The sequence below is a fragment of the Colletotrichum lupini genome, chromosome 8, assembly GCF_023278565.1.
Source record: "Colletotrichum lupini chromosome 8, complete sequence".
In the NCBI taxonomy this organism is placed as follows: domain Eukaryota; kingdom Fungi; phylum Ascomycota; class Sordariomycetes; order Glomerellales; family Glomerellaceae; genus Colletotrichum; species Colletotrichum lupini.
The window spans coordinates 191,625-219,271 of NC_064681.1; the positions used below are offsets into that span (position 1 = coordinate 191,625).

A 27,647-nucleotide genomic window follows, 5' to 3' on the forward strand; every position below is an offset into this window, starting at 1 on the left:
TAATTAGTAAGTTATTAATATTATTAAAGTATACTCCTAGCTTATTTATATCCCTTAGGTAGTATAAGAAAGGAGTGTTAGTTAGTAAGACGTAAAAAGTAATATTACTAAATAGGGTACTAACGACTATAGATCTTAATAACCTCACGGGTTCGCCGTTACCGAATCGAATACTTACCTTACTAGCTCTAGAGGTATTAAGAGTAACTTCGGGTCGTTATTACTATAATACGAGGAGTTAAGGGTAGCCCGTAGTTAAGAATTCCGTAGCGCTAGTATTAGGTATAATACCTTAGAAGTCCCTTAATAAGTACTTCCTATTTAATAAGAAGGAGGTTATTAGTTCCGCAGGCTTAGTTAACTCGTTAATAGAGGTAATACTAATAAGGCTATGCTCTATTACCTAAGTAGCGAGGATATTTATAAGGGTTCTACTATTAGTAATAGTTATAAGGTATATTATTAAGATCTAAACTTCGTCCTCGTAGTTATTTTTATAATTAAAGTCGAGGCTATTAAAGTATTAGATTATAGTATTATTATCGTCGTTATTAGTAAGGGCGGTTCTTTTATAAAAGGCGAGGAACTATAAGTATAAGCTCGGTATAGATCTCTTATTTTCTTTTTTACTATTTTTATACTTTTTATATACTTAACGTCGCTCTTTTTCTAAGTGCTTAGTTAATTAATAGCCGGTCTTATAATAAACGAAATACTTTTTATTAGTAGTGTTATAGCTACGTTAATTTTGCTTATTAAATCGGGTCTTTTTATTAGAGCTACTATAAGTGCGGTCGGTTTAATAAGTAGCGGGGACCTCTTTATTATAAGTACTATTTTAGAGATACTATTACTATTTATTATGGTTACGCTCTCTCTTTATAATATTAATCGAAGTGCTAAGCTAGTAGTAGATATTAATAAATATAAGTACTGGGTTAAGTATAGTAAGTTTATATTTTAGTATACTACTTACGTAGTAGAGGAGTTAGTCGCTTATATTAAAGATAGATCCTTAGGTAGTTAGCGCTTCGTAAAGGATTATAATACGGTTAATTAGTGCTTATAGAATCTATTAGTTCGACTTACCTAGGTTTTTGCGAATTATAGAGTATTAGTAGAGGTTATAGAGCTTAGCGAGGTAGTTCTAACGGCTTATAAGCGGCTCGAAGTATTCTTAGGTCCTTTAGTATATTACGTCGAAGCTAAGCGGGTTAGAAGTATTATTAAATTAGTTAAAGTAAAAGGTTAACGCCCTTCCCTTAAGTATGTTTAGGAAAGTACCGGAATAGTATCGTTTACTAATTCCTACCCGTTAGTATAGTATTTTAAAAATCCGAAGCTTTTTACTAAAAATATCGTACTTCTCGCTATTATTTTTATTTTTATTATTATAAAGCTTAGTAAGGTTAATTAATTAGTAAGTATTGGGTATAATATTATCTTTAGTTTTTATATCGAAGTATAATATTTAATAGGGTGGATTTTGCTATTAAGTAATAATAACTTTATTCTCTAGTTCTTCTTCTTCTTTTTTTTAGAGAGGTAGTAGGTCGGTTAGTTAATAGCGAGGCTAAGGTTAGAATTTTAATTACCGGGATTGAGCAAGTTAGGGTTATATAGATTCCCTTACTATCTCTCTAGCTTATTAAATAAGATCGTTAGTATTTACTAGCTACGGGAGTAGTAAGTAAAAGAAGTAAGGATTATAATATAATATATTAAAGTATTTAATACGGCTATAGTAGGCTACGATTTTTTTAGAAATCTAGGTAGGGAAGTATTAAGTATTAAAGGCGCTAGCGATTTTTTCTACTATTTAACTACGATCTTTAATTATTAGATTAATACCGTTATTTATAAAGAAGTCTCTTAGCTTCTTAAGAATCGTATTTTTTATTCTTAAGAAGTCCCCTACCTCCTAGTTTTAAAAGTCGGTTTTAAAGTCCTTTTATAGTTCCTCGCCCGTTAGGCCGTTTTAATAATAATATCTTATTATATAGAGGATAAAAGTATTAAGCTTTTTATTATTTATAAAGGCGGGTATAATATTAAATAAGCCCTATTAAGTTAGGTTAACGTAGTCCTATTAGCGAATTAAAATTGGGTATAGTTCTATAATTTAAGAGTATAAGTAGGTTAAAAGTAATATTAACTAATCGTTAGACCCTTCCTACTCACTACTAGGGCTAGCGGTTATTATAATATATTTACGAAATAAGTTATATTATAAAAGATTACCGTGGGATATAATCGTTATATTATAATTATAATATAATATTAGTTAGGTTAGAAGGAGTAGTAGGTCGGTCGTAGCGATCGTTTTAATAATAATAAGCGGGCTACTATTATTAGTTAAAAAATTCTGCTCCTTTAATAAGGTATATAGATAAAAGGTTACTAAGGTTAGTAAAAGGTCGTAAAAAGGGAAAAAAGGCCTTTTATAACCGTACTTTTAGTAATAAATAGAGGATTCCGTTAGCTACTAATTAGCGATTCTTTTTAGCACTTCTCGTACTTTATTTTACTAGTTTAGTCTTAGAGCTTCCGTTAGGTTAGAAAGAGGTAGATTTATTAGTAGTATAAAATAGATCCCTATTACGATTACTATTAAGATCTTTTCTTTTTCTTAATATCTTAGAATACTTCGCTATTAGTAAGAGATTTATTATTAACGTATTTATAATTCCGAAGGTCTTACTATTACTAAGCGCTAGTGCGTTAATAATTATTACATTAATCTCTTAGTAATTAATCTCCTCTTACTTATTATTAGTTTAAGGTAGCGCTTAGCCGTAATATATTTAAAATAGATTCTTTTACGAGCGGTTCGATTAGAGGGAAGTTAGTAATAATAATAAGGCTAGCAGAGATAATATTAATAATAGAGGCGAGGTTAATAATAGTAATAAAGTAGTTAATCTTTTTATAGTAATAGTTTTAATAAAAGAGATCGTACGTAATAAAGCGCGCTCTTAACGGCTTATAATTAGTTAATTAGTTATTAGCTAGCGGTAGTAGAGGAGAGCTAAGGTAGTATAGACTAGGCTACTTATTATTAGTTAGATAGACGGAACTAAGTTAATAAGTTAGAATAGCTAGCGAGGTAGGTTAAGGCTATCTCTTTTGTGGTTATATCCTTACTAACCTGCGGTAGAAATATATATATAATTTAACTACTAATTAGTATTAGTATATACGTAGGTAGGTTAGACCTTTTAGTTACGACTAGGTTAATAAGTTAGTATAGGTCTATTGCGTGTGTATAGGAGGGGAAGATCGTGGGCAGAGCCCGCGGTCCCTTAGTGGGTATAGGTAGGTGGAAGGGTCCGTCTGCACGGGCCCAGACTGCCTACCTACTACCCCTACCTAACTACCTAATAGGGCCCCTTTTCTGCCTCGTAATCCAACATAATCAATTGCTATAAATTTGTCAGTGCGGTAATATCCTGTGCAATTGTCGGCCGTACTGATGATTGGCGGCTGCTGGGGACGCCTGACTCGCGGGAGCAAATTGAGAGCTCGTGCCGCAAGGCCTTACACCCAACTTGTCGGTGACGCCGTCGAAAGATACAAATCCCTGCCGTTTGCAGTAAGAAAAGGTTGCATTTTTGTAGTCTACGGATTTGCCGAGTCTACCAGCCCACTCTTGTGTATGATGTTCACTTGTGCAGGCCAATAGGAGCACGCACAAAACGGCCTTTCCATAGGTACTCAAGGTATAAATGATCCCAAAAGCTCTTCTTGCGATTCCCTTCCATCTGACATGGCATTAAGCATACCTTACTTCATAGAAATGAATACTGATGTGACCCCTAGAAACTTGAGTTGAAATTGCCACCCTCGGATGTTGCTAGCTCGCAATTAAACCGCATTTTTACTCCCCAGACAGTTACGTTGGGACTTTTTGGATGTATTGAGCACACGTGCGATATTTCGACGCCGTAACAGTACTCATTGCGATATGCTGGCCTGCCCATGATGTCGGAGAATCTAAGAGACAGAATCTAGTCGTAATGTAGTATGTTATCTTTTTTTAATAACACGAAACCTTGTATGAAGTTGATATTCGAGAAAGAAAGACCACGATATGGGTCGACGTGACCGAAAATTTTCGACACGCAGCTTTGCTATGTCTGGGTTGAATAATCATACCGACCTCTAGATACCGAATTGCGAAGTTATGTTCATCCCGGCAAAGTCTCTAGTGATTAATTCTTGGCTCGGGTATAAAAATTGAGAGAATTTCTCCGAAATGTCTCACGTGAATCCCATGTTCAGGATTGTGATGACTTCTTGGACAAACGTTTCGGTAATCATCGGCGCCTCGGGAGTATTGTCCAAGGCACTATTAGTGAGTGCCAAGAGACTCAGAATAATTTCCACTCGATATACTTCTGTGGATGGATAGCCTGCAGGAATATGTAAACTACTGTCCATCCGAAATGCCGTCTGCAGTAGTGGCTTTGTTTTGGGATGCACACAGCTAGAGCTTTAGGACTCAAATCGGTGCTTAGCCTTATCCCATCATCAGGGGCTCTCTGCACATGGACCAGAGACCGTGCGTTGATCACCGCAGGAACACGAGCATATTGTGTCTCAACATAACATGACTGTTGAGAAATAAGTATATTATTAAAAGATTGTTTATGAATCGTCACACCGTGTCAATCTGATTGGATTCCCAAGACCCGCCACACAACTCCCAACGAAGTTGGCAGTATTGTAAGCATACTGAGTGAAAAAAAAGAGGATCAAAAAGGCCATAACCTAGAGAGGGGATTGAGTGGAAATTCCAGTATCAGTGACAAAGACTCCAAATGTCAACCCAACTTTCCGTCATTATGTGTCGGCCCTTGATAGGCTCGTAAGTCCAATACTTCGGGTTCGGGCTCTGTCTCGCGCTGTCTACGGCGACGTCGCCGCCGACGCCAAACGAAGTATCCAGCCAGTAGGAACACCAATATGGTTACTGAGATTAGTGCCATGTTAGTAGATGTAGGAATCTAGGGACGAATTGTTTCTCCTCATGTTTGTTCCACCTACCTATTCCTGATACAAAGCCGAGAATCGCGATACCGACCTCGGTGAAAGTGGGAACGCCCTGGGTCATATTTATGTTCATCGCCGGTGGCTGGTATTGTTTCAGTCCATCACCGCTGCGTAATGCCGTGTTCTGGTCAGCTGCCGGGACTTGTGTGGCAACTACGGTCACTGTCGGGGGTGCTAAGGTAATAAAGACGGTGTTCGTTGGACCTCTTGATGCCGGCGGCGGCGGTGGCGGCGGCGGTCCGGGGGGTGGAGGAGGCCCTCCTGGGGGTGGGGGTGGAGGCGGTGGTGGTCGAGGGGATGGAGGAGGTGGTGGAGGAGGTGGTGATGGAGGCGGTGGTGGCGGTGGCCCCTCTGGGGGAGGAGGCGGCGGTGGCGATGGCGGAGGAGGCCCTTCTGGCGGAGGAGGAGGGGGTGGTGAGACTGGGGGAGGTCCCTCTGGGGGTGGCGGCGGCGTTGGAGAAGGAGGCGGCGGTCCTTGAGGAGGCGGCGGTGGTGGTGCTTGTCGTCCCTGATATTGGTGCCTTGAATCAAGATTCAGCCTTGGTGGTGGAGGCTTTCTGCGAGTCAACGAAAATCGTGCCATCTTGTCCGTGTTTTCGTACCTAAATATGTGTTAGCGATGCAAAACCCTCATGGTCAAGCTGTCTAAGGTCTCTTACCGCTGCTAGAATGCCTCCCACTTCACGTTATTACGTTGTTACACAAAAGTGACAGTGTCTAGAAGGGGAGACACGATGTTTTGGACGGTTAAAAGGGAGCAAAGACAATCTTGATCGCTCAGGCTAATGGTACATATCGAGGCAGCAAGCAATTAAAGAACATAGGAGCGTCTGCCATTAATATTCACATTCGACCCTGTCTTTTGGATGAGAGACTGTGTCCTAGGAACACAACTGGATGACTTTAGTTCAAATCGTGCTGTCGGTGCGACACTCGGCGCAGGGGAACTCATCTGAACTTCGGTAAGTTGAACTATCCAGTTGGTTTGGTTTCAAGCTTTTTACACACGAACCACTTACGTCCAGTTGACAGGAATGAAACAGAGTTAAAGTCTACGTCTGATGACCGCGACTCATTGCTAATAATAGCATTACTCACAGACAAAGGGCACATAGCGTCGACGTTCCGAGGCTGCATGGAATATCTCCTCCCAATGCCATTCAAGTTTTTGATCGAGCACCCCCGCAGTAGGAGATGGTGTTCAAGCTTAGAGAAGTAGTTGTAATCCTCTATCCGACTCATCCACCCGGCGTCAAGCAATTGCTGCAGCATTCGGCCCATATGGAGGGATTACTTATATTTAGAATGCAGGTAGCATAAGGTAGTCCAAAAATTGGCTTTGACTGACAACGACGACGGCACTTTGGCCCTCGATCGTCGTAGGCAGTATGTTCAAGTCAGAGTACTTGAGGAACTATTGACAGCATCTTGCTAACAAGTTGAGGCTACTGCAGAGCTTGCAAGTGGTTGGCGATTTGAGGCGGTACTGCCCGGCGCAAAGCTCCTCACAATCACGGTAGGTTCAAATGCCCACATCAATACCCACCATCACATCTCGATCGGGAGCTTGAAACAATGTTCGACGTGATGCTACGTCTAGATCAAGGTTCATCTCCGCTTTTTCGATCTGCGAGAGGCATTCCGGAAGACGGAGGTTGCACAGGCGAGTCACGACCTTACCCCTTCCCAGTACGACTGGTGCAGTCAGTTGATGTTTCAAATCGGGCTTGCGGTAACATTGTCGCTGTCTTATCATTGATTGGCCGTTCATCCGTCGTCGATATGGATCCATCTGTAAGCTGATGGGTATCTAGCCTCTCTTTTTTGTTTTTGGGGCACTTGAGCTGCCACTCGCCAGAGCTCAAGGGATGCAGAGATCTGCCAATGGAGAAAGAATAGAGGTTCCTCAAATCATAGGGTTACCCAGATACGCTTTTTGAAAAGGGCATGTGCCTCGATTGTTAACATTCACTAGCTCGCAACCTTTTCCAAGGTTATGATCGCTTCTCTCTAGATGGGTGTGCAGCCTTTGCACTGGATCGAACCACTGCCCGCCCAAGGGCTGGTGCCATCTTGAAAGGATTGCCATTTGGTCTCGGAAACATTCTGCCATCCAGTCTTAGTGCTATTTAAATGTCAGGCTCAGTTATCGACAAGCATCAAATAGCTCAAGAATGCGCCAAACGGTGAGGTGGGTATTGCTAAGCCATACTAGAATTTGGTTTAGCCACGAATGAGAACAGGTGATCATCGGGAGGGTCGAGCCGGGGGAACATGTTTCATTTGCGCACCATAACCTGTAGGCTTGGCCCACTCAGCCCATTAAATCGACGACAAGGCGGACAGACCACTCGGCATCAGACAACCCGGCGGTTGACTATCCGGGGATAGGTGACGCGTCGGTAAGCCATCCGGAGGCGGCTGAATGGCAAAGTTGCTCCGCCAAAGTTCTGATGGAAAGTAACAATGCAGTCCGGCGACTTTAATCGTCGGGGGTTTCCCGGGACCGGCTGGACTATTGCGGAGGTGGGGTATTATCGCGTTCCGCACGGTAGTACACGGCACGGTCCGATTTGAAATGTTATAAATGGCGTACGCCGATGATAGTAGATCTTGTTGGTGAGTTGAGGACTTCGTCTGCGATACTGAGGACATTCTGATGCTTCCATAAGATACATTACCTATGTCTTGTATGAAATGATTGGGGAAGTGGACATAGGTGTGCAAGTAGCACATGCGGCAAAGGTACCTGGCTCATCAATCATGTCACACAATTTTGACCTCACCATGACATAATATCACTCAACAAGCACAAGCTGCATCAAGCAAAAAGGTTGGTCAACAGAAACAAGAATATTTCCCCAGGTGAATCGCGTCACCGTAGAGTCCAGGTATACCGAGAAGAATCGCCGTGGCCCTGACATTTCCAGATTGACCGCACCAAGGAAGGTCTGTACGATACACGGGCGAGAGCCAAACCTGGAATCATGGAGCGCTCGAATTCGCGGTTTTCCTTCCAATCTCTGTCCAATGTCCTTTGATACCTGCCATTTCTCCAGTGGTTAAACGGATCCCAAACCACTCCTCCAGCGCCTTGACCCTGTCGCTCTCGTCTTGACAGTCTTCAACCACACGAGTCTTCCCTCCCATGTTCTCCTTCAGAATAGAGCCCACCAACATCCTCTTGCCGACAATCTCTCCATCATCTTTAGCCCCATCGTTGAGAGTTTCCCTCTTTCTGAGAAACTTAACAACTAATGGGCAAAATCTCTGGAAAGAGTGAGGTGACGTGCTTGTGTACCAGTTCATGACTTTGAAGTCCGGTTCCAAGAATTCCTGCTCGGAGAAGGCGTAAAAGGAGTTCCACTCCTTTGCTGGTCCGTTTCGGTACTGGTAAATCCAGAGCTTTGAAGCTTCTGTTCGAAAAACTTGATTCGGAATGTGGCCACGCACTAAGCGGACCTCTTGGGTACCAAGATTTCGTAATACTTGATCATGCTTCAAGGGGAGTGGCTTGGTGGCGCCGTCACCTCCAAATGCTACATCAATCATGTACTGGGTTTTGTCTGGGAGGCCTACAAGGCTGACCATGTGTGTACTGACGAATATGAGCTGATAACCTAGGAATTGGAAGATCTAGCAGACGCGGTACAGTTACTTACTAGCCAATGTAGTCACCGCTAGGCACACCATCCTTCCGCAATCGGATTCGAACCCCAGTCATGTATGCCTGGAACCCAAGTGTCCTCAGAACATGGTTCATCAGAATACTGACTTCCATGCAGTAACCACCTCGGCCCCGACCGCCTGTGACTAACTTCTCAAACAGTAGCTGAGGGTCTAGCTCAACCAGCCGCGATTCGGAGTAGTGCAAAGACAGATTCTCATAAGGAATGGTTGAGATGGTGTGTACGTGGAGGGCGGTGAGATAAGCTAGATTACGAACCGGCCTGTTGCATTGCCTGTACTTTGTAGGGAGACAGATGAGCTCTTCGAAGAGAGCTACCTGTTCCTGGTTATAGGCTGATTTTGAGAGTTCCGTCATTATCAAATAGATTTGCCGCAGAAAGATGAAGGTCGTTGAGATTCAAGTTGTAGCTGTGAGGTTTTATGTCGGTAGGTCACAATACCTGAATTTGTTAAGCATCGGAGCGATCAAGGATCATTGAGTCACACGAACTTTTCGCGAATGATCGTCCCGGTGGAACCCGAAGGTATGCCAACACTAGTCCAAAATTGTTTCAAAACATAATTGGCAAGGTATGAATGACTCGATTCAATCCTCTATCAACTCGAACTCATTGTCAGTTGCTGCTGAGCATAACTAACATTGTTCGTGGAGGATAGAGACAAGGAACCGGTTCCTTAATGAACGAAAAGTTATTATCGCCACTGTGCGGAGACCTGGATTGGCCACAAGCTATCGTCGTCTCAAACTCGCAAGCTAAGAACATCACGTTGCCCCCGTAGTCACTTTGCCAAACCTCTTAGAATAAGCTATGGCCGACCGTTGATGAAATCTATAGTCCGAACTTGCGGTCAAAGCATCATTCGATCTTCATTGTGAATAATCCATATGCGAAAAGTATACACATATATCGATGTTTAATCAAACAATGCAGCATGCTGCAAAGAACCTAAAGTCCGATCGAGCACTGGACCACGGGAACAAAGTAGGGACGTTCTCCTTCTCTCCACCTATCTTCATGCGAAATTTAGCAGCAAAAAAAAGGTAGGACGAAGGTGAAAGATCTTTCACCATTGGCGATAATATGGGCAACGCTACGTCATTAAACGCTAAGTTCCAGCTTACAATGGTGTCAAGTCGGTCTATATCTGTGCTTTAGGAGCTTCTTCAGGTTAACTAAGCTTCAATTGGATCCGTACGTCGTGTCAATAATCAATAATACCCATCTTTGCGTCATTTCCTAGTTCCAGATCTCATGGTCGCAATATCTGACCCAACCTGAACCAATTACCGAATTTACCGTGTCATCAACTTACGATGAATAAACCATATGACAATTGCCGGACGAAAAAACACTTTGGCCCCAGTATTGATCACCTGGGCACGGGTTGAAAAGTTGGTCTTGGCCAGAAGAAAAGGTGCAGCGTACCTCGTGACGAATGGCACCGGATCGAGTCCAAAATTCCCGAAGCAATCACCTTATATTCATTTTCTCCGTTCAAAAACTCCTTTACTAGAGACGTAGTAGCGGCACTGTCATAGTCGGAGAGATACCGACGCTAATATGTACATTGTAAGATCCAGAAGGTTGCAGCGCACTTTGACACGGAAATTGGCCTGCCTAGATAAAATGGTCTGCCGAATTGGCTGAGCCACCAGAAGAAGCTCTTCGCGTCCGTTCCTCATCAATTTAGAAGACTTCAAGCATTGTATACAGCGATATACTCAGCTTGGAGAGTACCTCCAGAGATTGTGTTCGCAAGAGGCGTGGTGCTCCCGTAGTTGTTGTTCGGGAATGCACCGCCAATTGCGAGATTCAGCAGAATGAAGTGAGGCGAGTGGACCGCCTGGGTCCAAACGTCTGCGGGCAAATCGGTCTCGACGACTTGCCAGAACAGGATGCCATCAACGAACCATCTTACAGCCTCAAGCTCAGCGGTGCGGTCAACTTCGAGGGTGTAGGTGTGGAAGTTGCCCTGGCAGGCACTGTTGGGGCACTCGCGGCTCCCAACAAGACCATCAGTCTCTTTGCAGGGACCTCCGGGGTTGACACCGCAGTGCATGACACCCCAAACGCGGTTGATGCCGTTGACGTTCTCCATGATATCAAATTCCCCAATGGCCGGCCAGTTCCTTACATCAATGTCAGTACATAGCTTGACACCGCGCCCTTACTTTCGTGACTCACCAATAGTTACCGCGGTATGCATTCCCAAGAGTCCAAAATGCTGGCCAATAGCCAATACCATTGCTACCAACCACGGGCAGATTAAGGCTGGCTTGGACACGCATCTTGCCACCAGCTTGAGCCATGAAGTCTCCACGCTGAGACTCGATACGAGCAGATGTCCATGAACCAGATGAAGCTTTAATGGCTGTAATCTGCAGAGCTCCATTTCCGTTGAGGCGAAGATTGTTGACGCTGCTCGTATAGGTCTGGATTTCTCCGGTACCCCAGTTGGCAGGCCCGCCAGGATAGGAAGTGCCGGTGTCGATGATCCAGTTGCCGGTATTGGGCAAACTGTTCGCAGAGCCGACAAAGTCGTCACTCCACGTGAGACTGAAGCCAGGGATTGTTGGAACTGCACCATGAACAGCGGTCAGACCAACGGCGAGAGCCGCAACGACCTTGTTGATCGCCATCGGAATAGATTCGTGATAGTAGTGTCTTAGAAAGAACCCTTAGGAGCTGTGAATCAAAAGAGAGTAATAAGGTGCAATTGGAAATCAAATGAAGCAAAGGAGGTGTAAATGAGCGATCTGGTTGTCCTCGAGAATGCACAATGCCGTTCTGATTCTCGTCTTCATTTTCCAAGAGAGTTTCTCTCGTTATATACTCTCAAGCGTATTTATCCTGCCATCATTCTAGGTGGTCTGCAGCCACATGTCGATGTTCTGGGCTTCATTTCAGTAGATTGAAATAACTGGGTCGACAAACACCAGAACTGCCTAGCCCTACACGTCTGGTGGTCCGTTACAACACGACGCGGGGAACACTGCCGAGAACCCCACGATACATGCATGGTGTTGTCTCCTTTCTGCCCCGCAAGCATTCACATGTCACTATCGAACGATGGTCAAGTACACGGGAGGGAAACGGCCCTTTTCAACTAGTGACCCCCTCTTGAGATGTTACCGTAGAAGAAGTTGGGGAAACCCGTTGCGTGAATGGTGGGCTAGAGATGGTAGCCAATATCGATTCGTCTAGCCCCTGGGATGCCCAGACCGACAGTTCGTCTGATCGTAACTCCTGACAGGCATAGTAGCATCGGGGTTCCCCTTGACAAGATATTGAGTTGTCTCACCCATCCCTACCTTAGGGATCCGATCGAGCATCAAGGTCCAAAAGAGCACATTTACAAATGAGCTTTGATTTGGGCTACTAAGAAAGCTTGCGAGTCGCTCGCGGCCAGATCGAACGCATCTCAGTTCACCAGTCTTCAGGGAGTCGCATTCCCCCGTTGCTGACGGTCAGTTGCGTCGGGCTAGATAGATGAATCTTTTAGGCTAACGGTATACTCCGTACTTGCTGGCAAAAGGGGAGAAATACATAGAATTATCCTTCCTTGGCGGAGAAAAGATGCCCATGATCCCATGTGGTGTAAAATGCAACCTCACACGTAGGCGGAGTCGTCTTCTCTTCCCACCTGCTCGGCTCGGGGGTGTCGGCAGCGAGAGCGAGGTGGTCAGCACCTCCAGAGGTGGGCAGTAAGCTGCCTGTAAGCAGAAGTTGGGGTAAGCTGTAGGCCAAGGAGTACCATTGACGCACGCTAGCATATGTAAGTGTCAATCTGGTACACAGCACCAGGCACGCGAGACCCGAGACATTTACAGGGCTACAGGATGCCCCAAAATCACCTAATAGCAAGCGGCCGTTTAAGCTTGTTTCCCCGTACCTGTCGATCGGTCGATTGTCGGTTTCTTTCCCCTCATTTCACATGACTAGGGAGTATTCATATTTCTGAAATCCCCCCAGCTGCCCAATTCGGCTCAACAGCCGACCGTCTTCGGTGCTTTGCCGGCATCATTCAGATGTTTTCTCTGCCCATGAATGACCTCCTCGTTATTGCCCCGCTTGAAGCCTGCTCTCGAATCCCTGAGTCAAGCATCCCAAGATCACGCGGGGACGCGGAGACGTGAGCTGCTTTGGGGTTAACGAGGGTGGTGAGCAAGGACCATCCCCGGCCTGAGTTGCGGAGCACCATGCCCGCGGGACCGATTGCAGAGAATTTTGAAGTAATATGGCCGTGAAAAAGAAGGGAGAGAGATTATGAAGACTGTAGTAGGCGTAAGACTTTTCCACAACGGTCCGAATCTCGGTCTTAAAATGCCGCTGTGCCATCACGAGATCCAGGGTAGCTTCGAGTAAGAGATTTAGAGCCGAGACAACCTGCATGACGATAAAAAAATGGAGTTTAGGGAAACATGGGGTAGTATCCGTACTAGTGTTCACATTTGTCGCGCACCAACAGTGATAGACCAGTCAAGTTGAGAAGCCCAGGCTGGATTCTTTCACGTGGAATCGATGAAGATTACTGTCACTGATCAATCTTCGCTCGGTGACATGTCGGTAACAGGCAGAATATTCGAATCTAGAAGCATTCCGACGAGGCAAACATCGTCACCTGTGTCGAAAGCATTTACGCCGTCCGTCCTTCGGCTACCTTGCCACGTTTCAGCAAGCTCCAGCTGGCACTTCCAATTACCCACTCGCAACGCGATGATATTGGAAACTCTCCTCTGGTTGTTAACATAATGTTTTTCCAGGCCGTGCCGCAATGATATATGTCCATCATCTCGCGAGGCCGACCGTGTCAAAGGGCACGCGAACACAATGACGCACCTGAGAAGTTTTACAATACCGCGTGCCGTCCCCGGGCCTCACTGACCCCTCACCTTGAATGAAAAATGCACGCAAATTTTCGGCATTGAACCTCGCTTCCACTCAATGAGCATTCCATTATCAGAGGATAGAGTGATAGCTTAAGAACCTACATTCAACTTGGTAAGTGGAGGCGCTTCGGTTCGTCCCGCATCTGACGTGCAGATGTGGCGTAGAGCTGGCACGACATGCTTCCCATGCTCGGTGCGATTTGGGCCGCAGAATTTGATAAACACAAGGAATGTCTTCCAGTCCATTGCAACTGGATAATTTAGGTTTGCTTAACCATAAGCCTCCAGGCCGACTTCAAAATCTGTATTTCTCGCGGAGGCCGTTTCACTGTGGATAATGTGGATTGAGAGATGAGCCTTGATCGTTCACCAACCTACGTTGACAATGGTCGAACGCATGCTATCCTGCGTCTGCACTGCAAGATGAGCGTCCAAAGTCTCTACGGCCTTCCGCTGGCGTAATGCCTCACGCATCAGTCTGAAGCATTGACACGCTGCGTAGGCGGCGAAGTGGTTAAAGTCCGGGTCCGGTGGAAGTACGGCTCAAAAATTGGTTCTAGTCAAGGTGCAAAATCCGTCCCCTGTCTGTGTTGAAGCTCAGTACTCCGTATCCGTAAGCTAAGGTAATTAATTGAATGACAAACTCCGCAGGATGAAATCGGCGGGACTATTCCGCCGGTTTGAGGACGCTAGACAAATCTTCGGCGCGGCTGGCAATAAAAACCAACTGCGCCATACCTCGGCACAAATCTCAGATACACACAGTTCCATTGAACGGGCTGATTCTGATCCGATGTAGTGGGGGTCCTTCGTTTCACCGGTGACTCGATCTTTGTAATCAGTTCTTGATAAGACTAGGCTTGAATGACGCCTGAGGTTAAAGCTCCTATTGTGGGACTGTGGCGGCCATGCGGCGGCGTTTCGTCCGTCAAACCAGCGGAGTTGAGATTTCACTCAATTGAAGAAGACGATAAGAGCGTGGTTTGATTCAACATTCAAAAGTCGTCACACTCTCCTTTATTCGTAGAAATCGAACTCAACTAATTTACTGCTTTGCTTCTGCATCGCCAACCGAGTGAAGCAGATTCGAAATTGACTCCACTCAGATTTCTAGAGAGACCAATCTTCGAAACACAGGAACCATGTCAAACTCGGCAATCGCGAAGCCATTGACGTTAGCATGTGGCCTTACTTTGCCCAACCGCCTCACAAAAGCCGCGATGGCCGAGAACATGGCCGACAGCGAAGGCTTACCCTCCCCTGCTTTCCATGCACCTTATGCTGAATGGGCCGATGGTGGTTGGGGATTGGTCTTGACCGGTAGGCAAGCTGGCAGCTCTAGAATGATACTCACAATAAGATACGGCGACTGACTATTCAACGTGGAAAGGCAACGTGGAAGTCGACCAGAGGTACCTTGGTTCGCCCAAAGACATTGCATATAATGATTCTATTCCGTATGAGCGGCAGCTGGATGCCTGGAAGGCCTGGGCGAAGGTCTGCAACAAGAATGGCACCCCGACCATTGTCCAGGTCAACCATCCTGGCCGCCAATCTCCCCTTGGCGCTGGCAAGCGTGGCTTTTTTGAAAAGGCAATTGCACCCAGTGCGATACCTTTGAACTTTGGGCAAGGTCTTGTCGCGCGTCTTATCAGCTCTTTGGTCTTCGGTACTCCTCGGCAAATGACTGTTGCTGATATCAAAGATGTTGTTCGTCGCTTCGCCCTGACGGCTAAATTGGCGTCGGAAGCCGGTTTCGCAGGGATGGAAATTCATGGCGCCCACGGCTACCTGCTAGCTCAATTCATGTCCGAAAAAAGCAACGAGCGAGCCGACGAATACGGCGGATCACCAGCCGCCCGTGTGAAGATCGTTGTTGAAATCATCCGGGCGATCCGTGAAGTGGTACCGAAGACCTTCTGTGTCGGAATCAAATTCAACTCGGTTGACCACCAGTCTCAACCTGAGCTCGATGCCTGCATCGAACAGCTCAAGTTGATTACTGATGCTGGGGTTGACTTTTTGGAGGTCAGCGGTGGCACATATGAAGACCCCCTGGTAAGTGGCGACTAATCTCATAGTTACCAAGAATGCCTTCCAAGTTAAGATTTCACGCTAACCGAAGTTTTCAAAAAGATGGCTACTGGTGTGGCCGATGAAAAGAAGTCAGACCGTACAAAGGCACGCGAAGCTTTCTTCCTTGAGTTCGCTCGGGCGATCCGCCGTGACTTCCCAGATGTTCCCTTAATGGTGACTGGCGGCTTTCGTAGCCGTCAAGGGATGGAGGCGGCCCTTGCAAACAGAGGCTGCGATCTCATCGGACTAGGCAGGCCTGCAGTGTTGAACCCGGCACTACCAAAGAATACCATTCTTGCAGCTACTGTCAAGGACGAGGACGCTAAGTTGTACGTGCGCAAGATCGAGGCGCCCTGGTTCACCAAGAAGTTTGGACTCAAGGCAATTGGCGAGGGCGCTGCGACGGTAAGTCTCAACCCATATAGATGCAACATTGCTTCTCTTTGCGAATCGACTAACGCTCGTTCACTTAGGCCTGGTACGGGGCTGAGATACGTAAGCTGGGAAAGGCAGAGTAGGACCTGAGAAAGAGGTTGAAGATGTGAAGACTTTTGATACCACTGAAGGCTGAGGGATCGTTGCCGATGCCTTCTTCCACTGCGTCTATCCTTGGTGAGCTACATAATCTGCGAGACGAATGAGACGTAGTCGCATTCTTCATGAACTGCACGATAGAGTCCCATCACACCTTGTGCTATGGTTATCGGCATCTTACCATGGACAACATTTGAAAAATGTACCGACAATTAGGGTTCATCACTCAATGAGTATCGCCTTCCGTCTTCCCATATGAACAGATGATACGGAGTAATTTCTAGTGGATATCCCCTCTGGACCCCAGCCAATGATTATAGGCTGCTACCGCTCTGGTCTATTGACCCCGTGATGTTGGTTCGGCCTACCCCTCATCTCCCAGATTTCCGGTTCTCAGTGGGTTACCGGATTATTATCCTACACTATAGGAACTCCAATTTCGATACCACCTTCCGGAGCCGTATGCGATTCGCTTGGAGGCCAGAGACTTAAGTAAATCTGGGCTTGTTTTGGTCTCGGTAGATGTTTACGCGCCCGGGAAACACAGACATGCAGATTCTGCTTGGCCACGTATATTCGAGCAGAGAATTTGAGTGTGTGTATAAATTAACTGGCCGAGACGTTGAAACGTATACCCTTCTTTTACAGACTGCTTTCTATGTCAGGCATTCATCATGAAATCTAACATCTCAACGTTGTGGAGCCTAATGGCTTTGGCGGGTCTTGCCCGCGCGCAATTTGAAGACTTCTTCAACATTACAGAATTTCCAAAGGAGCAAAAAGACAATGTCACAAAATGGTTAAACGATGCACGAACGCTTGCAGGCCCAGATCTGTACCCATATTTTGCACATCGCTGCATTCTCGGCCAAGTCTACCCTGAGCTTTCCTCCGCCACACAGATATCAGGGCTCATTGCCCCTCGCGAGGTCTTTGACCGATTATATTACATTGGGCAGAGTGCTGTCTCGGCATGGGCTTACAATACTGGTGATGGCCTCGTTGTCTTCGATGCTCTCAACAATGCTGCTGAGGCCGAAGGCATCCTGATCCCCTCTCTCGAGACACTTGGATTCACTGCCAGCGACATCAAACATCTCGTCATTACCCATGAACATTTTGATCATTATGGCGGGGCTCGATGGCTTCAAGATAACTATTCCTTCGCCACATACGCCTCAGCTGCGGCTTGGGAAACTCTATCGCAGATTCAGGACGGGCCGATCAAGGACAGAACCATCTCAGATGGTGACCGACTGACTATCGGCAACGTTACATTCAGCTTTTTCGTGACGCCAGGGCATACACCAGGCACTGTGTCGACAATCTTTGAAGTATTTGACAAGGGCACAAACCATGTCGCTGGCTTCTATGGCGGCGTTGGCATTCCGAGCAGTGCGTCAGCCAAGGACCAGCAAATCATGTCTTTGAACCGATTCGCGGACCTGGCAAAGAAGGCGGATGTGGATACACTCATTGCCAACCACCAGAACCAAGACCGAGCGCTCTATCACTTCGATCTCTTGGATCATAGACCAGACGGCACTCAACATCCATTTGTCATCGGCACAGACGCCTTCGATCGATATTTGAAAGTGAACAGGCAGTGTGTGAGGGTCAAGGCTGCTAGAGATGGGCAGTTTCTGCAAGTCTAGCAATGGTCCAACACGGGAATCTCAGTTACAGAATCATAGCCTCGATTTATTCACACACTTATTCTACCCACACTTATGCAATCGATGGTTTCCCCGATAAGTTGTGGGTGCATTCTCCTTAGTGCCCAAAAAGGTCGAGGTGTTTAAGTATGTACGGGAATGTAATGTGAAAGAGTGGAATCCGGATGAGTCTCTTCGCATCTCATGCGGGCAAGTTTCCGCTGATGGACCAGTACACGTTATAATTTAATTGAAACCTTGGGCATCATAGAAGGGTCCAAGGTTCACAGTCTTGCCACCCGCCGTCGCCGTAAAAGCCAATCCAGTAGTTCCAGTTCTCTTCACGGTGGCCAAGTTCAACGCTGGGGTAGTAGAAAGTGTTTCGCTTCCATAATTTCCACTCAAAATGACAGGACCGTAGGCGATTGCGGCAATGCTGGGGTTGTCGTTCGCAGGAATGACTTGTAGCTTCATAGGTAGCTTCACAACCACCGTATCGCCCGAGGCCCAGGTGCGGTCGATTGACGCATATGTTCCAGCGGCACTGCTTATGGCTTGGCCATTCACAGTAACTTGAGCTCCAGAAGCCCATGCTGGGATACGGACACGCATAACCCATTTGCCAGCACCAGTGACCTTCAGGGTCGTTGTATCACCGCGGGGGAAATCGGTGGTCTGGGCAACAGTGACGCTGCGCTGAGTCCATGTCAGAACAGAGGGTATGAACAGGTTGACGTAGAGCGCAGAGTTGTCGTAAAAGTAGATGGAGTCCATGAGTTTTGTGTTTGTTTCCAACCCAGTTCCTTGGCAGCACCAGAAGGAGTCATAGTCTGTACTCCAGGTTCCACCGCCCCAGGCCGGACCGACGCCACGACGTCCACCCGGGTTCAAGGGAGTGAAGTATGTGACATGACCATGACCATCAGATGGGTTCTGCTGGCCCAGCAAATGGTTGAGCAAAGCACGCTCATAAAAATCAAAGTAAGTTGTGGCGCTCGGGTTTGTCAACCAAAGCTCTCGTGTGAGCTTGAGCATGTTGTACGTGTTGCAAGCCTCGCAAGTGTCTTGATTCAAGAATGTAGCGATGGCATTGGGGAGCCTAAAGTGCTCTGCCTGGCTGTTCCCTCCAATTGCGTACGAATGCGCGCTGACGGTGATGTTCCATGCGTTACGGGCGATGTCCTGGTATCGACTAGTTCCCGTGGCTTTGTACTCGCGTGAGGCACCGATCCATTTTGGAACTTGAGTGTTCGCGTGCAAGCCATTGAGGCTATCCTGGTTTGAAGCAAGAGGATCAAATATGGCGGCATGGTCAAATCGCTGTGCAACAGTGAGCCAACGTTGATCCCCGGTTTGGTGGAAGATGTCGGCCAAGACTTCATTCATTCCTCCAAATTCTGTGGCCATCATGGCTTGCATCTGGGCGTACGTGAGCTTTCCCGTACGAGAGTCGACCCACGCTGCCATCGCAAGAAGAACGTCTCGCGCGTTGGTGTCACCAATGTGGCGCCAAATATCAGGCCTCGCCGGTCAGGCCTCGTCGGTTAAGGGATAGCTTAGGGGGGCATAAAGAGGGGGACTAAGTAACAAAGGAGTAGCTTAGGCATATATAGAGCGCTAGTAGTATACCTCGAGGGAAGGGCAGATTTTAGTAATTCCTCTTTTAGACCCTAATAGTAGTTAGCCTCTATAAGCTTCTTCCCTATATCGTATACTTATTAATAGTCTAAAATCTCTATTTACGAAGGGGATTAGGCTAGAAGCTTAAAATGCTAATAAAAACGAGACGTAGTAAGAGAGCGCAGTCGGCGCTACGATAATAAGAAAAAGACGACTCTTTTCTATTAGACCCCCTAGAGTCGCCTCCTCCTTAGTAAATAATATAAAAACGAAGCGTAGTAGAACTATTAACGTAGCGGCGACGTAAAAGGACCGTATCGCTAAGAATATTAACGAATTTTAAATAAAATAGTAAACCTCTTACCCTTACTCGCTAATACCTAAACCGAACGATAAGTAATAGGCTAGTAGAACTATAAGAATAAGAATAATAATTAGAAAAAGAAATCTTTATTATAACGTACGAAGAGCGCTTATATAAAAGACGAGCAAATTTAGAACGCCTATAGAGCTCCTCGGATAGCCCGGCCCCCGCGCTAAGGGCTACGGTCTTAGCTATAGTAGCCTCGGATATTAGCTTTAACGCAAATAAAAACGTAAACCCCCGGACTAAGGATAGTTTAATAAGTAAAGCCGTACCTAAAGCGCCGCTCGAGCGACGATAAAGCGACGAGTTCGTACTACTTAAGCCCCTATTTATTAGCTCCCTCTTAACTTAAATAAGCGCCGTAAGTAGAACGTCTATATTTAAACCGCTATCCCTCCCTAACTTATTATATACTAATAAATCGGTACGGGATCTATAGAGCTTCCTTTTTAACTATTATTATTACTTCGACCTATAGGCTTAATAAATAAAAATAGACCGCGATAAAGTAGTATATACGGTTAGCTACCTAAGTAGCGGCATAAAAACTTCCTAAATATATTATATCTTCGACTACTAAAGGACCCCTAGTTTTATAATAGACTAGGTTATATAAAAAGAACTAGAGACCTTCTTATAAAATAACCTATCTAATCCCGCTAGCCGAGGAATAGTAGCGAGTATATAACTAAATAGCGCCTTATAAAGTTAGAAAAAGAAAATTAACGAGTTCGTTAGCCATATTAATAAGCTTAAGATAGAATTAGAATATATCTCGATAGAGAAATAGAGGATCTCTATATTAATAAGTAAGCTACGGCCCGAACTACGCCTCGTAATAGTATCGTAAATAGAACTTTTATAGACTCGCCTATAGCTAGTATCGCTAGTAAGACGTATCGAACAATCCTCGCTATTAATAAGGAGCTTACGAACGTCCCCTAAGTAATATTCTAACTTAAACTCGAACGAGCTAGCGAGAAGATACCGGGGCGTTAATAAGTTAAATACGTAAGGAATACGCCGTAACTTACTTAGTAAGGATACTACGTACTATAATTATAAAGAAACTAGCTATATTATAAGGGATTACTCGTAACTGCGGGAGTAGTATTAGTAGTACTATAATTATAGTAAAACTAGGCACCTCGCTAATAGCTACTTGAGCGTTATATACCGTAAATATAATTAGAAAGGGTATAAGGCCGCTAGTTATTAATTAGACCTCGCTCTAGCCGAGTAGCGCGGACCGGTAACGAGCTTAAATATTATTCTAATAAAAAGAGTAGCTAGCGATTAATAAGGGCGGCGCTTAGACGTCCTAACCTATATATACCTAAACTACGTATAAGAGAAGCTAAGCGCCCTTATCGATTCGGGAGTAGAAGGGAACGTAGTTAGTATCGGGCTACTTAATAGCTTTAACGCTAATCTACGAATTTACCTATCGCCGTAGCTAGTAAACGTCGAGGGTAAATAAATAGAGACGTTAAGAAGCTATTACTTACGGCTTCGAATTACCGATAATAACTACGTAACAAAGACATAGCTATATCGCTTTGTAATAGCTAATATTACGGTACTTATACTTATCCTCGGTTTCCTATAGCTAGAGGATATCGACCTACTAATTAGTTAGAAATAAAAGAAGTAGTAGTATCTAATTTACGAACGATATATCCGCTTAGACGCCCTAAAAAAGGGGCTACTAAACGACTTAGTTTTAGTAATACTCGCGTATATCGTAATTAATCTAGCTATAAATAGCGACGTAGTACTAGCGAGCGTAGCCGAGGACTAGAAGCTGCGTTATTAGGACTTTAACGACTTATTCTTAAAAAAGAAAGCTATCTCGCTATTAGATAGAGCACTATACGACTACTATATCGAGCTAGACGACGCGGCGCCTATTCTCTAGGGACCTATTTACCTACTATCGAACTATAAGGTTAAGATCCTGCGCGACTATTTAATAAAAATAAAGGCTAGGGGCTAGATACGCCCCTCTATAAGCCTAGTAGGAGCACCTATCCTTTTTATACTTAAAAAAAGAGGAGAGCTGCGACTTTGCGTCGACTATAGAGCGATTAATAAAATTATATAGAAAGATAGAACGCCGCTACCGCTAATTAAAGAGATACTAAATAGACTATCTAATACCTTTATTTTTACGAAGCTAGACCTTAAGAACGCGTACTACTATATACGTATAGCCGAGGGCGATAAGTAAAAGACGGCTTTTTCGTACTAAATACGGGTAGTTCGAGTACCTAGTTATACCTTTCGGGCTAACTAACGCGCCCGCGACTTTTTAGGTATATATTAATAACGTTTTGAGCGGCCTAGTCAATACCGTCTATATCGTATACCTAGACGATATCTTAATATATAGTAATAACTACGTAGCGTATAAAGAGTACGTACGTAGCGTGCTATAAAGATTACGGTAATAGAACTTATATTTAAACGGTAGTAAATACGAGTTCTATATATTACGTATAAGATTCTTAGGGTATTGTTAGTATCCCTATTATAGGGTAGTTAGTTCGAACCGTAGTTGACGAAGAGATTAATTAAACTATCTAAATATCTGCGTAGGTATAAAAAGGAGGTTCTAACCATAAGTTAGGCTAGCTATAATAATCGTAAATAGGGCCCCTAATTAGCCCCTACGCAGTCGGCTATATACCGCGGTCAAATTAGACTTCTAATCCGATACTAACTTTCTCTTTCTTTTATTAATTTAACCGCTACGGTTAGAGGTATAATTCGACCTCGGGCCCGTCTACTAAGTCGTCTCCTTTTCCCCCTTTTCTCTATTCTTTTTATATAACCTATCCCTCTATTTATACGGTAACTTTTCTACTACCTACGAATTGCTCTAATCCCTTATTTAGTACTACTTTTATAAAAGCGTCTGCGAGGTTATCTTTACTATTAATCTAACGGATCTCGAGTATCTCGCGCCTTTCGTACGATTACTTAAGAGCTATAATATTAATTATAAGCCTCTTTTCTTTCGTCGTTCCTAATTTAACGAGGTATTCGTATAGCGAGTAGGAATCGGTATAAATAACCGTTAGAATAAGTAGAAGGCTAATTTAATCGGTAATCTTCTTTAGCGTCGTTAAAATCGCGTAAAAGAGGTTAACGCCGTTAACTATACCGTAGACCTCCGATGCTAATATACTTCTCGTTACCTACTTATTTTTAGTTAACGAGTAATAGATTATATTACCGTATATAGTAAATTCGCTCTTACCCATACTCTCGTTAGCTAGAATAATAATATACCCTAATTACGAAGTAAGGTCGTTATTATTTATAAATAACCTATTAACGAAGATATAGAGCTTACTAGTCGTAAGGTCGATCGGGTAGTAAACGAGACCTCGATCGAGATTCGTTTATTACTACTTAAGCCGCTTATTAAGTACCTCGATATCTCGTTCGGTTAGATCTATAGCCTACGCTACCCTAGTATAGTTAAAAGTTACCTCGGGCTAATAAATACTCGTAATATATACCCCTCGCGCAAGCTTAGCTTTATACTACTTTTTAATATTAGTTACGTTCGGGTCGACGAGGTTAATCTTCTCGCCCTACCCCTTTTATTAAAAGACGACGGTTTCCCTTTCGATTATAAGAATCCCGCCGTTAAATACTAAGGGGGTATTTATTATAAGGACCTCTTTTAGCTTCGCTACGAAGCCCGCTTTTTAAAGCTCCTTATCCTCCTTTTTTATAAAGTTAATATCAGATAGGCCTAATATATCGTCGGTCTATATTCCGACGATCCTAAATTAGTCGCCTTTATGCTCCGCGACTAGTAAGCACGGGTCGTACGTAGAGGTAACTATTAATAGTTAATTAATATAAAAATCGTAATAAGTAGCTTATTAATAGGTGCCCGATTCTGCGAGCCTATATAGTAGCTTAAGCACTTTAATAATCGTGCTTTCTAAGTACTTACTAGCCATTTCCTTCGGTAGATAGGCTAGGATTTTCCTTATGAGCCCTATAGCCGATTGGGTATATACCTAGGTAATATTATGGCTCTAAATCTCGTATCCCTTCTTCCGTAGCGATACTATTAGTACTATTATTAATCGTTAGCTATAGCGCTATATAGTAGGCGATTGTATAAGTAGCGTCGCCTTTTTAACGTCACCGTACCCCTAAATTACGTATCTAGACTTCTCGTATAGTTAGGGTGTTCCTTTTTTTTTAATTTCACGAACTATTCGTAATTTAAATATGCGGAGGTTTATATACTTTTCTAAATCGTAGAGGATAAATCGATAGACCTCTCGATCGCGCAGAGTATCTACTTCGATAAGATCTAATCCCTTATACGGCTTTCTAATAATTATAATTACGCCTTCCTTACGTAGTTTAATTACTAGCTCGAAATCGGCTTTCTCTTTTACTATATAAAAGGTGTTAATTACCTTATTACTAATAATAAATTGCCGCGTTAGTACTTGCTATCGTAGTCTCCCGCGACGTATTAGTACCCTTTTAGCAATTTCCTCTTCCTTGTTATTTATTAGTATTACTACGACGATTTTATTAAGGATAATTTCTTATGCCTCTACCGCGGGCTATATAGCTTCCCCTAGCTCTTCTTCTTTTTATAAGCTAGAAATCACCTCGATAGGATCTATATAATATAGTCTAACTACCGTAATTAATACTTTAAGTAGCTAGTTATAATCTCTTGCGACTATATAAGAACGCTCGTTAACGGAAATTAATTTATATAGCCTAGCCTATTATTAAGTAATTTCGCGCTATACTCGTATATCCGAATTTAGGGGTATATCTAAATTAACCCTTATATCGGGCCTATTGCGCGCAGTAATTACCTTATTAACTTACTTTTTTATACTTACTTCGCGCAGTGCCCGTATTACTTTTTTAATTACTTAAGCTCGCTAGCTTACGTCTAGCGACGGTAGCGAGGCTAAGGTCGTTTTTAAATATGCTCTAAATATTAGAAGCGTCGGTATGAGCCTATTAGGCCCCATAGTATCGTTATAGTATTTAAGTACTATCTAGAGGTATTCGTCGTCGTCGGAATCGGGATTTTCCTTTTTAATAATTTTAAACGCTCTTTTTAACTACTAGTGCGCCCTTTCTACCTTTTTAATACTATAGTGCGCTTCGACGGGTACGACTTTTAACTATATACCGTAGGCCGTTGCATTTTTTTTGAATTTTGTTAACTTAAAATTAGTATTAGCGTCGGTTCTAATACTGTTTAGCGGTCCTTAGTATATATTAATCTAGTTTTTTCGTAGAGCTACTTATACTGTTTTTGCTTATAGATCCCGTAGGAATTGCCCTGCTTAGAATAATATAGCCTCGTCGATTATATATAGGACCGGTCGACTGTTTAAGTAAAAAATATCGACGACGATCTCTTAATTAAAGTTAAGCTTATTACGCAATTTAAATTTAAATCTGCGTAGGCTCTGCGTATTTATTTAGTATTAGTAATATACTTTCGTTAACTACTCTAGCGCCCCTATTTCGATATTATTATTACCTAAATACTTTAGGAAGTTATATAGCCTCGCGACTAATAAGTAGCTAAATCTTTAATATAGTTATCTAAGCTCACTTTCCATTAGGTAATTAATTAACTTCGTATCGTTAGTAAGCCTTATAAACGCGTGCCCCTATTATCGTTTAATTATTTCGAAGTACTTGCGGCTAGAGATTCTGTTCTTCGTATTATTAAATATAATACCTAGTCGATCTATATCTTTTAGATATAAGAGAAATAGGGTATTAACGGGTAGGATATAGAAAGTTATCGTTCCGAAGTACGTCTCTACTTCTATCGTACTTAGGGCGATAATTTCCTTACTTAGGCCGAAGCTAATCCTCGCAATGCCCGCTATTAACGTATTAAGCGTTCCTAGCGCGATTTTTTATAGCGCTTAGAATTACCCTTTTCTTCTTATTAACTATTACGATACCCTAGTGTCTAGGATAATCCTATAGAAATTATCTAGGCCGTACCTTTCGTTCGCGTAAAATGCCTATACGAGCTTAGTATTCGAGTGATCTAAGTAGTATAAAAAGGACCCCTCTAGCTACCCTTAGAATTGCTTAGTACCCTATCTCTTTTTTTTAGATATTAAGAGAGTAGAATTTTGCGCTATTAGATTCGTCCTTTTGCCTACCTCCGTATCCGTTATTTAAGGGACCTTCCCTTGCTATTTGTAAATAAAAGCCTACTTATTAAGGGCTTCTATTACTTTTTGTTCGTTTAGCCTCGTATATCCTCCCGAGGCTAACGGGGCGAAGAAAGAGTAGTTAATATCGTCGACTTCGTCGTAATCTAATTCGTTAGTATAGGGGGTAAGATCTTCTTTATTTTCTAAATCTCCTATAGGGTGCGGGTGCTTTAGGCTACTAAATTAGCTACTTTTACTAGGTTCCGTGCCCCCGGATCTGCCCTTATATATAACGAGGAATTAGTTAAATTAATAAGGGCTGGTTTTGCTATTTACTACCCTCGATTTTCTATATTATTCGTACGATTTAGCACGCTCTTCTTTAGAGTAGTTACTTAACTAATATCTATCTTTTTTATAAATAAAACACTACTTCTTTTATTACCCTACTCGCGAGTTAAATCTCTACTTATTTAACAAATTTAGGATTCCCTACTAGCGATTGCCGTACTTAGCTTCCTTTCCTTTCTTATTATACGTTCGGTCGACCTAATACTATTAATAAGGGCCGTCGTATACTTAGAGATAAGTTTAGCACGGCATTCTCGCCTTAATATTAAAACTAGATCTTAGCTTCGAGCAAAGCGTCTCGTAGTCTTCGGGTACTTAATATAAAGTTATTTTCGCCTTTAGAACGCGCTAGACTACGGTATAAAGATATCTAACTTTCCGCTCGTTAGTCCCCTTATTTAGCTAGGTTTTCGCTAGCTTATTAATTCGATTAATAAGCTTTTCGAGGATTTTTACTTGCGATTTACTCTCTATTATCCTAGCTATAGATATAAAAGAAATCGCTCGTAGCTTAGATAGGAGCTTTAGGTTCTTATTATAGGTCTTAAAGCGGCTTCGGATTGCGTTAATTATACTAAGAAAGTCGTTTCGATCGAGATTACGTACCGCTTCGTAATAGTAATTAGAGGCTTTGCTTATAAGTACGACATTAACTACCGAATAGTATTAGTATTCCCTAATTCCGACTTTTTCGTAGTAATTATAAAATATCGTTAGGGTTTTTTATAAAACCTTATACTTCCCCCTAGAGTATAATTTCTCTTTTGGGAAGATCTTTTTAAGGTCTGTGAACTGCCTCGTATTTGCTGCTAGATTTTTAGTATTTATATATGATCCCTGCGTCGCTATGTATTATTAATAACTTTGGTTAGTCTGCCTCCTTTCTTATTAACCGATTAGTACCGAATTTCGCATTAGTAGCGGTAACGAGCTATAGATCGAAATAGGTAGAATTATCGATTGTCGTACTTCTAGTACTATATTTTGCCTCTATATATCCTTTTGCGACGATAGATTACCGTTAGTAATTATAAGAAGGAAATCTGGGTCGTTTACCCTTTTTCTAAATTCGTTAAAGCGATTATACGCCTTGTTAACTTGTACCTAGGTCTATGTTACGAATTCCTCTTCTGTAATCGTTGTTACTAGGATTTCGTAAGGTTCTTACGATTATAATTACGCTAGTAGTACCCCTCGCTTATAGAGGAATCTATTAACCGCTT

General features: G+C 43.5%; 7 protein-coding genes across 7 annotated transcripts; 2 read left to right on the forward strand and 5 right to left on the reverse strand.

The window, feature by feature from the left end:
• Window positions 1–4,823: 4,823 nt before the first annotated feature.
• CLUP02_14539 (uncharacterized protein) lies at window positions 4,824–5,635 on the reverse strand (the record flags this gene model as incomplete). Its single annotated transcript, XM_049293467.1, has 2 exons — window positions 4,824–4,972; window positions 5,047–5,635. 2 exons carry the CDS (start codon window positions 5,633–5,635, stop codon window positions 4,824–4,826), a joined length of 738 nt encoding a protein of 245 aa, XP_049150613.1.
• Window positions 5,636–8,037: 2,402 nt separating this feature from the next.
• On the reverse strand, window positions 8,038–9,097 carry CLUP02_14541 (uncharacterized protein; the record flags this gene model as incomplete). The annotated part of the gene is made up of 2 exons (XM_049293468.1): window positions 8,038–8,650; window positions 8,715–9,097. 2 exons carry the CDS (start codon window positions 9,095–9,097, stop codon window positions 8,038–8,040), a joined length of 996 nt encoding a protein of 331 aa, XP_049150614.1.
• Window positions 9,098–10,440: 1,343 nt separating this feature from the next.
• Window positions 10,441–11,383, reverse strand: CLUP02_14542 (glycosyl hydrolase family 16; the record flags this gene model as incomplete). The annotated part of the gene is made up of 2 exons (XM_049293469.1): window positions 10,441–10,873; window positions 10,929–11,383. The coding sequence occupies 2 exons, from the start codon at window positions 11,381–11,383 to the stop codon at window positions 10,441–10,443; spliced, it is 888 nt and encodes a 295-aa protein (XP_049150615.1).
• Window positions 11,384–12,170: 787 nt separating this feature from the next.
• Window positions 12,171–13,879, reverse strand: CLUP02_14543 (uncharacterized protein; the record flags this gene model as incomplete). The annotated part of the gene is made up of 9 exons (XM_049293470.1): window positions 12,171–12,204; window positions 12,361–12,531; window positions 12,599–12,636; window positions 12,743–12,836; window positions 12,943–13,073; window positions 13,207–13,249; window positions 13,305–13,583; window positions 13,637–13,678; window positions 13,743–13,879. The coding sequence occupies 9 exons, from the start codon at window positions 13,877–13,879 to the stop codon at window positions 12,171–12,173; spliced, it is 969 nt and encodes a 322-aa protein (XP_049150616.1).
• Window positions 13,880–14,775: 896 nt separating this feature from the next.
• On the forward strand, window positions 14,776–16,227 carry CLUP02_14544 (NADH:flavin oxidoreductase/NADH oxidase; the record flags this gene model as incomplete). Its single annotated transcript, XM_049293471.1, has 4 exons — window positions 14,776–14,953; window positions 15,024–15,691; window positions 15,770–16,114; window positions 16,183–16,227. The coding sequence occupies 4 exons, from the start codon at window positions 14,776–14,778 to the stop codon at window positions 16,225–16,227; spliced, it is 1,236 nt and encodes a 411-aa protein (XP_049150617.1).
• Window positions 16,228–16,917: 690 nt separating this feature from the next.
• Window positions 16,918–17,898, forward strand: CLUP02_14545 (uncharacterized protein; the record flags this gene model as incomplete). The annotated part of the gene is made up of 1 exon (XM_049293472.1): window positions 16,918–17,898. One exon carries the CDS (start codon window positions 16,918–16,920, stop codon window positions 17,896–17,898), a length of 981 nt encoding a protein of 326 aa, XP_049150618.1.
• Window positions 17,899–18,144: 246 nt separating this feature from the next.
• Window positions 18,145–19,365, reverse strand: CLUP02_14546 (uncharacterized protein; the record flags this gene model as incomplete). The annotated part of the gene is made up of 1 exon (XM_049293473.1): window positions 18,145–19,365. The coding sequence occupies one exon, from the start codon at window positions 19,363–19,365 to the stop codon at window positions 18,145–18,147; it is 1,221 nt and encodes a 406-aa protein (XP_049150619.1).
• Between the last annotated feature and the right edge of the window lie 8,282 nt (window positions 19,366–27,647).